Raw genomic sequence first — 14462 nt, forward strand, 5'->3', positions numbered from 1 at the left:
TATTTAATTTCTCCAGCCTCCCTAACATAGGATTACTGCCACGTTTGTGGAATCTAAAGATCACTAAATGGAACCAGTCTAGCATTGTGAAATAGCTAAAGGGTCTCAAAAAGCAGCACATGATGCCAGAGATTCAAGAACAGATGCGAAACAAAGACTGATAAATTGATCATTTATCAGTCTGGAAAGGGTTACAAAGCCATTGCTAAGGCTCTGGGGCTCCTGAGAGACATTATCCACAAATGAAGAAACATGAATGGTGGTGAACCTTCCCAGTAGTGGCCGGCCAACCAGTGTTTTTCCAAGAGCACATCAATATCTAACCCAGGAGGTCACAAAAGAACCCAGATGAACATCAAAAGATCTGCAGACCTCACTGGTCTCAGTTAAGGTCCATCTACATGATTCCACAATAAGGAAGACACTGGGCCAGAATGGCATCATGGGAGAGTTGCAAGGATCAAACCACTACTGACCAAAAGAACATAAAAATTCACCTGGCTTTTGCAAAAAATAAAAAATAAAATAAAAATATGTATGAGCCCCAAGACTTTTGAGATAACATGCTATGAACTGATGAGTCAAAAGTGAAACTTTTTGGAAGACATGGGTCTGTTCCATCTGGTGTAAAGCTTATGCTGCATTCCACAAGAAGAACATGATACCAACAGTGAAGCATGGTGGTGGCAGTGTGATGGTTTGGGGCTGCTTTGCTTCCACAGGACCTGGACGACTTGTCATAACTAATGGAGCCATGAATTCTGCTCTCTATCAGAAAATCATCCTGGAGAATATCCACTATCAGTTCATGACAAATGGTTTATGCACCATGACAATGATACAAAACACACAGGCAAGTCCACCCCTGAGTGGCTAAAAAAAAGAACAAAATTAAGGTTTTGGAGTGGCCAGTCAAAGTCTGGACTTCAGTCTAATTGAGATGCTGTGACAAGACCTTAAAAGGTCAGTTCATGCTCAAAAACCATCTAATGTGGCCAAATTAAAACTATTCTGCAGAGAAGAGTGGACCAAGATTTCTCCATGGTGATGTAGAAGGCTGATCACAAGCTATCACAAATGTTTAATTGCAATTGTTGCTGCCAAGGATGGACCGACCAGTTATTAGGCTCAGGGGGCAATTACCTTTTCACAGGGATGATATAGGTTTTCAGTAAATCTTTAATAAATAATTTAAAAACTGCAATGTTGTGTTTTGTGGTTTATCTCTGTCAAATATTAAATACATATAAATAGTAGTTTGATGATATGGAACATTTAAGTGGGACAAATGTGCAAAAACAGAAGACATCAGGAAACTGTATATGGAAACATTGCTAATATGGGAAGAAGAGAGTCAGACTTCAGAGCAACTAACAGCACAGTTCAGGTATCTCAGTACAAAACTGCTTTCCTGCACTCATTAAATCCTCTACAAAACTTGAAATATTTAGCGTGTACATTGCTAGCCTGGGGCGTGTTGTTTTTCCTGTAGTGAAGAACTACACCATCCCTGATGACATTTTCACATCACTGTATGTTCCCTTAGGATGACTTGTAATAATATGTTTTGGTTATTGTTTAACTTTTCCTCTTGTCCCATTATTAGATCAAAAACTGTAATCTGGCCAGCACCTTGATGTATAACCACTGACATATCTACTAGCTGGCTGAAGTGGTAATTTCTATTTAGCGTTAATAAGAAAATGTTGGCTTACCAGACTAAAGGAAGAGGAACTGTTTTGATGCTCAAGTGAAAACTGTTGTTCAGTAATGTTTTTATTTTTAACTCTAGTTCCCATAATTAGTTCTCTTCTGCCACTGATTTTAAATACATCAGTAGAGCTCCTTTCACAATCTACATCTGGCACACCTCTAAGAAACAGGATCACATTACTCTGGTACTTCACAATTTACACTGGCTACCTTCTAAATTCTGCATTGATTTAAAATGATATTAATGTCATTTGCATCACTGTTCCAGATTCAAATCAAATACTTAATGGGAAAGGCATGGTAGTGTGACCTAGCAGCAACTTCATTTAGCAAAATAAAAGAATATTTGATGAAAAAAATGGTTAAGATACCACTTCCTTCATCAAAATGAAGGAAATGACTCTTAAACTCTTCGATTGTTTTTAAAGCATTGAATGGCTGAGCTCTGAATTACATTACAGACTTTTTTTTAAAAAAACATATTATATCTCAGAGTGTTTTCTTACATAAACACTTTAAATTAGTGAATGGGGCTTTGCTGGTTATTCTTTGGCTTATGAACAAGAGTTTTGCTGTTACAGCAGCCAAACTGTGGAACAGTTGGTCTGTTGAGATCAGACTGACAACATCTTTAGTGTCTGAAATTTCTTCTTAAAAGCCCTTTATGGATGATTGATATGTTTTATTGCTCTCTGACTGATTTAATCATTTTATCTTTCATTTTAACTGATGTTTTAGTACTTTATTTTTCTTCCAAGTGAAGTGCTATATGAATAAAGTTCATTATTATAATAACCTAATGATAAAGTGAGTGTGAGAGCTTATGAATACATCTTGCTGCAAATATACTTTTAATGCAGGACTTGTGCTTGTACCAGTGATTCTACATTGTGATAATAGTGTTTTTTACTAAAAGGCCACCACATATACACACATACAGGTCATAATTACTGTGGATTTTTACAGTGTGGACTTGATTGACACTCCTTTCACTCTCTTATTAACTCTGTTGTACCTTTTAGAGCAGAGCAAATTATACATTTTTCATTCTTATTAACATACGGATGCTGGATGCAAGCAGAAGCCTGATCAGTCAAATCTAAAAGCACCTGTATCAGTGTGTAAAAGGCCTAAATGTGTTGATGTTCATGTTCTTATCTCAAAACTGTTCCTAACTGGCTGCTGCTGTCGTTGTAAATTATGAGAATTTTAAAAAAAGAATACTCATTGGAATCGGTGAATCCTGCAGTATGCTGAGGATGCTGATGAAAGATAAAACTGTATTTTTTCCCCCCATTTTATGCTGCTTTTGTTCCAGGCAGTGTAAACAGTTTGCATGATGAGATATTGCCAAGAATTTCTGATGACTTCTACATGTATTTAAAGTGTAAACCGGATTCTTCCCATTGTTCACACCAAAACCACAAAACACATGTTTACTTTGCTTATGAATAGACACTTCTGGTGTACATATTCTCGTATTATATTCTAAGAATTTTTAGTACTCTATAATTTCAGTATATCTCAGGGTGTTTAATGATTTCTCTTTGATGGTTAGTAAATCAGAGCTGCACGCTATGTTGCCAGGAACATGAGCCAAATGATGGATTGATGGGATGTTGTACCCACACATATGAACAGTCATATAAAAACAGGACCAGTGCAGATGTTCTGTTATTCATTCAAGACTGAGAGGAAGTGAACATTTACTGTACTGCATTTGTCAGAACTGACACATTTTAAAATTAGTCTCTAGTATCTCTGTGGTGAGAAGAGGAAACTGAAGCTATAAAGGTGAGTCTTACAGCAGAAATGCTGATATTTCACTAATGTTCATACTTTTTGTAGCTCAAGATGCCGAATAGTTTTTAACCATATTCAGGAATACATTTAATCTTCATTCCAAAGTCTTGTTTTTAGACATTTTAGAGGCTTTATTTTGGAATGAAAGAATATTTCAGTTGAATTGAGATGTGGACTTCAAATCTTTCAATATAATATGTAAATTTAATTTATAAGTATAAGCAAAATGAACTTTTTATCCCATTTTAATGTAAATTAGCTTGCAGCTTGAAATTTTACAAAAAAAAAGCTGATTTGCAGCACTAGAACTATGAAAAAGTTGAATTGTTTAGAATATTATTGTTTATAGGAAAAAGTGATTTTAAACACTAAACATTGACCAATCTGAAAATGAACCAAGTGAAAATTCTTCAGCTTGTTTTTAATATCAGTGGTATATTTCTGAATCAAATTCTAAATCATTAGACAACAAAAACACCTAACAATTTAAATTATCTAAATAATTTTAAGATACCAAAACCACAGCAGCAGTTTTGTGTCTCAACATTTCTGTTGTCTACAGGAACACACATTTGACCCACCTTGTGCTGCACACTGTTTTCACCAAACAGTCCAACAAACCAAAAGTTTTTAAAGTGATAATATTTTTTTGTAGAAAGGGTTGTGAATGTTAAGGAGTCAGGAGTAAATTAAGCTACAAAAAAGCAATAGATACTGCTACAATTATTACTATGTGCAGCTGTCAGTTAAATGTAGTGTTGTATGAAGTACAGTATTTGCCTCTGAAATGTGGTGTCTTTGATGCACAAAGCACACTCCATTAATTCACCCTGTTTATAGTTGTTCTGTTTGAGCAGATACAGGAGAGACAGTGATGGCAGCTCTGAGGGCCTTGCTGTGTGCTGTCTTCATGCTGACTGTAGTCACGTCTAAACCAGTGAGTAGCTTTACTTCTCCGTCGCATTTTACCACTGTGTAGTGATGTGAGTGAACTTGAGACATTTCTAATATTACAACAGATCTGTCTACATGATGGCGATGATTCATCCAAGTCTTCACAGTCCAGTGAGTCCAATTCATCAGAAGAAGCTGCCACTCACTTTGAGGATCCCCTGCAGTCGGACTTCACAGAGACCAAACCCCCGCATCAAGATGCAGGGTCTTCTCCAGCCCTGCTCGATACTTCAGCCCTGCCAGACCCTGAAGACCCACAAACCTCTGGTGACGCTGATGCTTTACCACTCATGCCAGACAATCCTTCTCAAACTGCTCTGGGCATAGACATCTCTCAGGATATGCCCGAGTCTGACCCTGCACAGGACTCAGTTAATGCTGACACTGTGCGTGTCCTACCAGACACAGAGGCCCTACTACACCCAGTGCTGACAAAAACTGATATAATCACAGGAACAAATCAACCACTAGTCACCACCACATACCAAGGATTCCCCCAGTGTGCCACTCCACCCTTTCCTTCACATGTCGTCACACCAACGCCTCTAACATTCTCTGTAGACCCACCCTTGTCCATCCCGATGGGAACTGCCCTGACTGGTGCTCCTGTTTGTTTCACTTTCCAGTTTGTGACCCCTGAGCCAGAACCTGTGAGAGGAGACAACATTTGAAATGGCGATTCATCTCAGCTTTAGTTCAACTTAGATTACCAGTTTGGTTGTTGCTGTACATACACAGCATTGGCTTGATTCTTAACTATTACTGTTACATGAAAGCAAAATATCCAGACTAAACTTGGTTTTTACTTTGATTTCACATTTTCTTCGTCAGAGGTAATTCTGTTACAATGGTGCTAATTTTGATGACTGCTGTTTAAATACAATGAAAATGTTGGAATTCTTGCAGTGGTTGAACTGAAGTGCTGTATAATCAACACCTTAACTGGCAACACCTCAGATGTGTCCATGAACATTTGAAAAAGAGACTGTGATTTTTTTTTTTTTTTTATCATCAGTGCAATGAATTGTTCAGAAGACAATACAATTCTGCTTAGTAAAATTATGTTGTTTAATGGGAGTTTGTATTACACTTATTGTAAAGCTCAGCAACCTGACACCTGCAAGTGGCAAAGGCACAAAAAATGCTCATGATCCTGGATTAATGGGCCTGTTATCAAAGCAGCAGGAATGACAGTACGCCTGTATGTGGATGAGCAGTAATTGTTCAATAGCTGCACGTCCCAGCAGCAATTGTGTCACGTTATTAGTTACTAAGAAGATGTTTCAAATGCTATAACTGTCATCTACTTAGCTAGCTTTAGACAATGTGCAGATAAAAGCTTCATTTATAGACCATCTAAATGCCAACTAGACACTTCTCCACGCATAAGTCAATGGTTTGACTTGTCAATAAAAATTCATCGTCTTTCTGATCAGAGTAGTGACGTTACACTTTACATAACTGAAGGAAGCAAACTAATTAGGTAACAGTTTTAAATAGCAAATTGACAAAACTTTGATTTTGTGGGATGACCTTTGTAATACATTTGGATCACAGTTATAAACACTGTAAGCATGGATTTGATGTTAAATTGAAACATTATTTATTTATTTTCACATTTTTTATCACATGTAGAATCAATATCTGAAGATCATAAACTGGATCCACACTCAGGAGCTAAAATATGGACTGAGAAATCAAATGAGGAAAAACAACAGTTACATTTTTGACTTACATAGCATCTCTGGACCTTTTTGATTTATTTTTCCTGCATAAATGCCCCATGAATCTTTCCCTTATGATCAATCTTTCACTAAATTAAGTTATTGTGGAGATTTACAACAGTGTTAATCATGTTGCTGAAGACAGTTCTAACTTTTTTGACAGATTTCCAAAGCTGGCAGATTGTTCTGTCAAGCTGCACAGGCTCATACAGTATAGGACACACAGACACATCTGCTCACAGTGTCTTACCTAGAGCAGTTCAATAAGAGTTATGGCACAGTTCCTGAAACCATCAAACATTTACTAGATTGTAACACAGTCATTAGTCCCATGACCTTCCTGGGGTTCTCTCAGGTGATCAACTGTTTGGTGTTTACATGTTGTCTTCATGCTTTTGTGGGTTTCCTCTCACAGTCTAAAGACATGCAGGTCCGATGGACTATGACTCCAAATAGTCTGTAGATGTTAATGTGAAGGTTCTGTGATCGACTGGGAACGTATCCAGGGTGCCCCGTCATCTCACCCTGCACATCCTGGAATAAGTCCAGCCCTGAAGAGCATATGAAGGTACAGAAAATAGATGGATTTTTCTGAAGAATGTACAAACTAGAAAAACTGGCTCAGTCTACTGCTACACTCCATGTAGGTAACTACAATAAAGTGCCCCAGTCAAATCCATCTGTGACGGTTCAGCCAATTCTGCTAATGTGGCATGGCCGACTCATGCTGATCTTGCTGCTCTAGCTCCGTGTCTGTCTCAGCCTCATTCTCAGTGTCCTGCTGAGCCTCTGCCTGCTGTGGCTGAGGCTGCTGGATGAGTCCTCCGTCCTGTGCTGTGTTGTAGGAGCCACAGCCAGTGCACTTCATCCCCAACACATGGAAAGGCACCGTGCAGTGGGCTTGGCAGTCGTTACATATAATCTATAGTGAGGAAAAAGAAAAATAACAGATTACACGTAAAGATTACCAACTGGACAAGAACTGTACAGATTAGACTGAAAGAAATGTATAAAACGATCCATAAATAATTTAACCCTACTTTGAAAAAAAGACAAAACACATGCATTTGATTGGATGACTGAGGTCTTACTCTGACGGTAGCACCCTGGTATTCAGTAGGCATCGGTGACTGAGCAATTTCTTTGTCTATCTGATCCCAGTGGTCCTCCATGTCCCAAGCAGAGTGCATACACAGAGGACACCGATACGCTCTGAAATGAAAAAGGAAAACCGCCATGGACAGCCTCATTCAGTGCCTCTACATGCAGTAACTAGCATAGTCATGGAAACTGTGGCAAATTAGAAAACACATTTACTGTACATGCACTCGAGTGATTGAAGACAGCACAGCATACAAGTCAGGTTCAGTCAGACTTTGGACTTAAGTATTTTAAATAAGAGGATCAAATAATGTACTGATGTTTTATTTGGGCATTTGCTCAGTTGTAACTTTCCCTGTCTTCACATTTGTTTCATGCACATGTGCATACCTGTCAACCTTCTCATTTTTCCTGGGTTTTACTTGATTTTCCTTGTATTGTCCTCTCATTTAAATACTTTTCTGTTGTCACTATATTGCACTGGCAGCAGACATAACCACTGGGCCTATTTAATGAAGGTTGCCTATTCGTGCTTTCAGGATTCACTGTGTACGTGTGGTTATGTTGACAGTGGTTAGGGTGAGGGAATTGTCCATGGTGAAGCAATGGAAATTTTTTCTTATTTTAAAAACCCACTGTTGACAGGTATGCACTTGTGAAAAGCTAATCGGTAACCTGGTTTCCTGTGTAAAGGTCTGCAACATTCACATTGTTCATGAGAATTTTCGCTGTGGAAACCCTGTCCTGATTACAGAAACCAGGTTTCTCATTTATTTGAAATAAAAAAACAAACAAAAAAAAACAGCCTGATGGAGAAATGTGACTGTAACTTGGTGACGTAACTGCATCAAAACTAATTAAACAGTTACCAGAAAAAGGGGCTCATGAGACATACCCTGTTCTGACCATGTCATCAAAGCAGGTCCTGCAGAGGAATGTGAACAAGCATAATGTTATCTTTGTGGCATATAAGATCTTCAACTATTCAGGATAAACTCCTACAGATAACATAGATCTTGCAAATCAACAGCAGACTTAATGGTCTCAATTTTCGTCTCATTATCTTTTTGAATGCCTGTTCTTGTTTTCTTATTTTACAGATACTTTATATACATATTATACAGTGTTATCAACCTGTATGAATATATGTCAAGATAGTATCCTTGACTAGTGTATTTTTTTCTGGCCTGTAAAAACAGAAAATACACATAATTCTACTCCAGGAATCTCATCTATTACTATTCAGAGAATGAGTCATACTTGTGTAAAAGGTGGCCGCAAGGAAGGACATGAGCTCCAATTCTGGATGTGTGAATATCCTGTATGAAAAGAAATAATAAATCGCATCAAACTGCGGAGAAAAGGATCACATAAAAAATCTCTTATATACTGAAAACGTTCTTACCTCCATACATACTGGGCAGTTCTGCCTAGAAACATTTTCAACACACTGTAACAAAAAACATAAATTTAAATTAAAGCAGTGAGGACACTCATTTGCTGATCATGCAGAACACATAGGACGCAGATTAATAATCACCTTGTGGTTTCCTCGCAGATCCTGAGCTAAACACAAATTGCACTTCTCACAATGAAAGTACTTCTCCCTGGGCCCAATCCTGTAGTGGTCAAAACACAGTATGCAATAGTGGCAAATTTAATAACTTGAATTATTCAGTTATTGATTACAGTGTTAGCTGAATTGGAAACAAAATAAATCCAATATCAGGGTGATCATGTATGCAACTTTACATTACACAAATATCTCTATGATTGTTAGTATCTGTTACAGGAGTAATAAAAAGATACAAAAAATTATAACAGTCTATTGACCTGAATTTAGGATATGTGAACACTAATATTTCCTACCTGCATATCCCACAGGGCTGGCAGTGGTACTGCTTCTTATCCTTATCAAACAAGTGGCAAATGTCACAGTAATACTCTCCAAACTGCACGTGACATTGTTCACAAGTCTGCTGTGCCTAGAAGAGAGATACATATTTACAGGTCTTAACCACAACATACATATATGACAAAGAGATAAAAGGAAAACAAGTGACATTTACAGGACAAAACACAGGTCATTACACTCCTGTGCAATATCACTTTATGATTCAAAATCTTATCATCCCTCACTAACTGCCCTATTTCTAACTTGACAAGCAGAGGATTTCATCTTATGAATAAGCAGAAACAAATACTATATTTTAAAAATGGGTCCAAAGTAGAAACTCAGTGCAACAATAGTGAATACACTTGTGGTCACTGCCACTAGGTTAGAAAACCTGTGATCACTGAAACACAACTGAGAATGTCTGTGATTTTCAGTCAGTTAAACTGCATTACCATGGTTATAATATAAGTTCTGAAGACCTGAATTTTCTCAGTTTTGCATGTATGGGCTGTGTCAATCTGCATGTCGGAATTATGGTGCCACATAGAAAAGAACTGTCAGAACAATTAAAAAAAATCTAATTGTGAGATTTCACAAAGCTGGAAAAGTATATGGGAAGATTAGTGGTCAACTAAAAATCTGTGGAAAGACAGCTGCAGCAGTGATCAAGAAGTTTATAGTCATAGTAGCACTGATCAGAGCCACAGCAGGAAGAGACATTGTTCTACTTGTACAATCTAACTCTGAAAAACAGACAAGCAAGTGCTTCAAATCTGATACAGGGGTAATCAATGGAAATAAGAGTTCTGTGACAGCTCAGACAAGGTGAAGAATACTGCATGACATCAACCTCTACGGAGGGTGTCTAAGAAAAAAAAAACTTTGCTTGCTTTTCAACATGAAATTGCATGATGAAACTTTGCGGGGGAAAAAACACGAGAAGAATGCTACTGATGAATACTGGAAGCACATTCTTTGGTTAGATGTGATTATTGTGATTTTTTTTTTTACACACCATGTATGTTAAAAACCTGGCCAGAATTACCACAGTGAATACACAGTCCTGACAGTGATGCATGGAGGTGGGAGCATGATGATATAAGGCTGCATAAGTGCAAAAGATGACATTTACAGATGGCACCATGAATGCCTCTGGTTATGGCAAAACACTGGCTGACTCTCAGTCTGCAGACACTCAGTAGAAGAGGAATATTCCAGCAAACAACAATCCAAAACACAGTGCCAAAATCAAACAAGAGTTTCTAAAGAGGAAAAAAGTGAACACTATCACCTTGTAAAGTATGTTGCCTAGGATATTTTAAAGAGAAAGGCAGAGCAACATAACCCCTATAGCAAGATACATAAGGGAAAAAAGGCTCTGAATAACGGTGGAAATTTGTGGAACATCTGTATCCTCCACGCCAAAGAGGATTGAATCTATCTTTTAATATAGTAAATCTACATTCTTAGTACACGGTGTCCCAAAGGTTTGTTCTAACCCTCTGGACAACTATTTAGATTTTTTTGCCCCCAAAATGGGTTCCACCTGGTTAATCAGGTACTGTTTGGTTGTTTATCTGGTCAAACTGTCTGGTCAAACTGTCAGGTACCAGTACAGAAATTTATTTCTTGACCAAAATGCATTACATTCACAACCAAATTTTGGAAGCATTATTACCATTGCCAAGAGTAAAGGTGGAAAACCTACTCTTTCCAAGTCTGTGATTCATGCACTGGCCATTGCTCTTCAACATGCAGGAAAAAATTGTCAGCAGGTACCTCAAGCCCTTGGCATAAGTATCTGCTTGGTACAGAAATGGTGACAAAAGTACAACAAAGGAAGATCCTTCAAAGACTTGCCTCGCTCAGGACGTCTATGTGGCCTAACTGCAAGAGCCAAGGATCTGATGAAAAATTGTGCCTCAATGCACCACTGAAAATGCACAACATAAGACCAACAACATTCTAGAAAAGGTACTACTTCTACTTTTGGCCACGAGGACAAAATCAGGGCCTGTGACTGAACGGAAAATGTTTAACAGATGTCCGGAATTGGTGTTTATGCAAGATGGTGCCCCTGCTCACATTGCCCGTATGACTCAGCAATAGTGTTCTGAGCATCTATCTGGCTTTCTGCATAAGGTTCCTCCACCAAACTACAGGGACCTCAACCCAACTGAGAACTGTTGGGAAATCCTGAACAGTCGCATCTTTATCAGTCCACCACTGACCACCATGAAACAGCTCAACTCTAGGGCTGTGCGGGAAAGGGGGGAAAAATAGAACCATCCACACTCAAGACCCTTGTACATTCCATGCCTGAAAGACTGAAAGCTGTGATAAAACTGAAAGGGGAAGTGCTAATTATTGAATAAATTGATTATATTGCACATTCAGTCTTTGAACTTTGTGTTTCTGGAGAGGATGAACTTTTGGGACATGGTGTATGCAACTTTACATACCCTATTGTTCCATTTAGCAGTAATGCATTAACTGTAATATTAATCATACGAGCTTCCGTAGAATCAACTGGACTTCTCTTGCAGGTTCTTGAGGATGTTTCACCTTCATCCAAGAGGCTTCTTCAGTTATAACTGACAGGGAGTTACAGAATTTATAGTCACTCCAGTTCGCATGCCTAATGGTCCAATAACGACCAGGACTCGCATGCCTTAAGGTGTGAATTGATGTGAAACCAGGTGGTCCATCAACAATGAAAGCAATCATGGTGATGGGGCTCCCAGTTTACACAACAAAGGGTGTGAATCTGCCAAATTAGGAGTGACTCAAGATGTTAATGATGGCAAAACTTTCTAGGGAGAGACCTTATCACTGCATTATAGGTGCTTGATAAGTGGTGTCACAAACCCCCTCCTCTCTTTAGAGATGGCTGGTGCAGGCTGACTCCTCTCTTAAACCATTTGACCTAAATGTGTACATTGCTGTCCTCACATGAATGTCCCTTATTCTTTAAATGCAGATGAACTGCTGAGTCTGAGCCATACACTTGTGAACCGGTTGTTTAGTCTCCCCTATGAACAAGTCTGTGCAGTCTGCTGCATTTGACTGCATATACAATACTGGTCTGTTTGCGTGAGCCATTTTTTTTTTACTTAGAGTGTTACAATTCTGTAACTGCCGGCCAGTTTGTGCGAACTGAATAAGCCCCTTGGATAAGAAGTGAAACGTCTTCAAGAAACTGTTGTATCACAACACATGGTGGTCCTGCTACAATTGACAGTAGAATTTAAACACTTCAGCCACAGCTGCTTCACTCAGTTACCTGCTGCACCATCTGACACTCAGAGCACTGCACCTCTCTGACTTTGAATCGATCCATCTGGTGGTTCTCTTCTGCATCATGGCATAACCGACACACATATAATTTTCCACAACAAGGTGCCTGAAATATGTAGAAACAAGTGAATACAGTCAAGTCAAGGATGGTTGTGCTAATCACACATACCACAGGTTCTGCTAATACTTTACAGTAATTTCAACACCGAATGACCTCTGGCAAAATTGGGTGATATAGTTGTGTAACAGTAAAATTTAAGTTTCAAGTCTGTTTCAGTACGTACAAAGAATATTCAGTACAGCGTGGTGGGTGTTAAGCCAATTTAACAAACAATCCAGTACTCAAAAATTTAAAAAGCGGTCATCATTTCAATAATATTATATAGCTAATGGACAGAAACATGTAACAGATATTGACCAAGCTCTCATCACAATGTTAAATCTTCTGTTACTAGGTAGCGCTGAACTAACAAACCAGAGGACTGAACTAGAAGCAAGTTTAACATAGCCAGGTTTTCTTTCTGTAAGTCAGCTCAACCAAAATTAAAACCCCAGTCAGAGATAATGGGCATCACGAAGGTGGTTATCAACTTTGTTTGATAATTCAGGTTTTCTGCTTCAAATTCAGTGCACGTTCACATAAATGTGAACGTGTAACCCATCATGCGACTCTTCTTCTGCTAAAAATGAACCAGTCATGTGCAGCTGGTTGTTAACACGTTGTTAAGGTTAGGACGGTAAAATATGCTGCTATTGCAAATGACACAAGACAGTAAAGCTGGTACAAATGCGTGTTAATGTATTCATTTTACTGATCATTACAGACAATATTTTCTAAAAGACAGCTGCACATTAGAGCTGTTAAACTTTAAACTTCATATATTCAAACATGATATTGTATTGGAGTGCATTCAGGTCTGACACTATCCCATACGGCAGTTTACTTTAGTTTTTGGCCAAATAAAAGTGAAATGAATGTTACTGATCAAATATTTCCTGAAATAAATACCAGTAGAATAATCAATTTTCTAACCTCTGTACCATCAGCTGTAGTACCAGCAGTGTAAACAGACTTTACAGCAAATCAGGATGAAACATAAAATAACATATTTATACGATTTCTGCATCACCAACGAAATACATGCGGCGTTCCCATGACATGCGATGCATGCAGCTATTGTACGATTTCATTTAGTGGTTTTAATAATATACAGCTCAAGGTGTTTACAGATAAAACACTTTCCCTGAGTTGATAATCTGTATCGCTCATACAGAATTGTCAGTAAGCGATTTGGTTAAAGTGAGACGCTCGGTACAGCAGATTTAAATCCTCTGTTAACACAACCTGCTCCTGAACAGGTTAGCTCAATAGCATCAGTCACCATGGAGATCTAGTCAATTTAAAACAGAGCCTTTCTGATACGAAACACTGACTTTACTTTAATACCTCGTTAACCGGCTGATCTCGCTTCGTACTATAGCCCTCAGCTAGCTTTGACTAGTTGCTACCTACGCTTCACAGACGCGCTACTCTTTTTTAGCAGAATTACAGTTCGGCATATGAAACCACTCTTAGACTTCGCCGTGTATGAAAGGCAAATATCTGCGACACATTTCACAAAGTTAACTCACTTTCAACAAGCAGCTGCGCACGTAGTGCTCACAACCAGCAGGGGAAGCCATGTTTCCTCCACAGTTTGGTTCTTCTTCGGGTATGGCCTCGTGTACTTCGGCCGCCTTTTCTTCTTCGTTGGTGTTTATTTGCAGATTGCAAAACAACGAAAGAAGTGCCTACTGCCGGCTACTGTATTACTGTATTCATGACAGTACTACTGATTGCCCAAAATGAAGGAAAAAAAGAAAACAACCCCAAAATAACCGTAAGTTATGTCTAAAAGCCTTTCTGAGTGCCCTGGACCCTTGAACTGTACACTATACTGCTCATTCCTGCCCTGCCTCACATGTTTAATCAA

The 14462-nt window shown here is 38.5% G+C and overlaps 1 protein-coding gene across 2 annotated transcripts; it reads right to left on the reverse strand.

Moving 5' to 3' along the window:
* Nucleotides 1–6049: 6049 nt before the first annotated feature.
* Nucleotides 6050–14226, reverse strand: rchy1 (ring finger and CHY zinc finger domain containing 1). Of its 2 annotated transcripts, XM_023291994.3 has the most exons (9): nucleotides 14122–14226; nucleotides 12476–12595; nucleotides 9165–9280; nucleotides 8836–8914; nucleotides 8701–8745; nucleotides 8556–8614; nucleotides 8191–8220; nucleotides 7286–7406; nucleotides 6050–7116 (listed from the first exon to the last, which is right to left on the reverse strand). In XM_023291994.3, exons 1-9 carry the CDS (start codon nucleotides 14170–14172, stop codon nucleotides 6898–6900), a joined length of 840 nt encoding a protein of 279 aa, XP_023147762.1. In that variant the 5' UTR covers nucleotides 14173–14226; the 3' UTR covers nucleotides 6050–6897. The 2 variants fall into 2 exon arrangements, with proteins under 2 accessions (XP_023147762.1, XP_023147763.1); XM_023291995.3 differs by lacking the exon at nucleotides 12476–12595 and having other exon boundaries at nucleotides 14122–14219.
* Between the last annotated feature and the right edge of the window lie 236 nt (nucleotides 14227–14462).

The sequence above is a fragment of the Amphiprion ocellaris genome, chromosome 6, assembly GCF_022539595.1.
Source record: "Amphiprion ocellaris isolate individual 3 ecotype Okinawa chromosome 6, ASM2253959v1, whole genome shotgun sequence".
Taxonomy (NCBI): Eukaryota; Metazoa; Chordata; class Actinopteri; family Pomacentridae; genus Amphiprion; species Amphiprion ocellaris.

Coding starts and splice junctions, on each gene's coding strand:
- rchy1 (XM_023291994.3), bottom strand. CDS start 14,172: ATGGCTTCCCCTGCTGGTTGTGAGCACTACGTGCGCAGCTGCTTGTTG. Junction 8,615..8,700: donor ACTGCCCAGTATGTATGGAG/GTAAGAACGTTT, acceptor CTTTTCATACAG/GATATTCACACATCCAGAAT. Junction 7,407..8,190: donor GATGACATGGTCAGAACAGG/GTATGTCTCATG, acceptor TTTTCATTTCAG/AGCGTATCGGTGTCCTCTGT.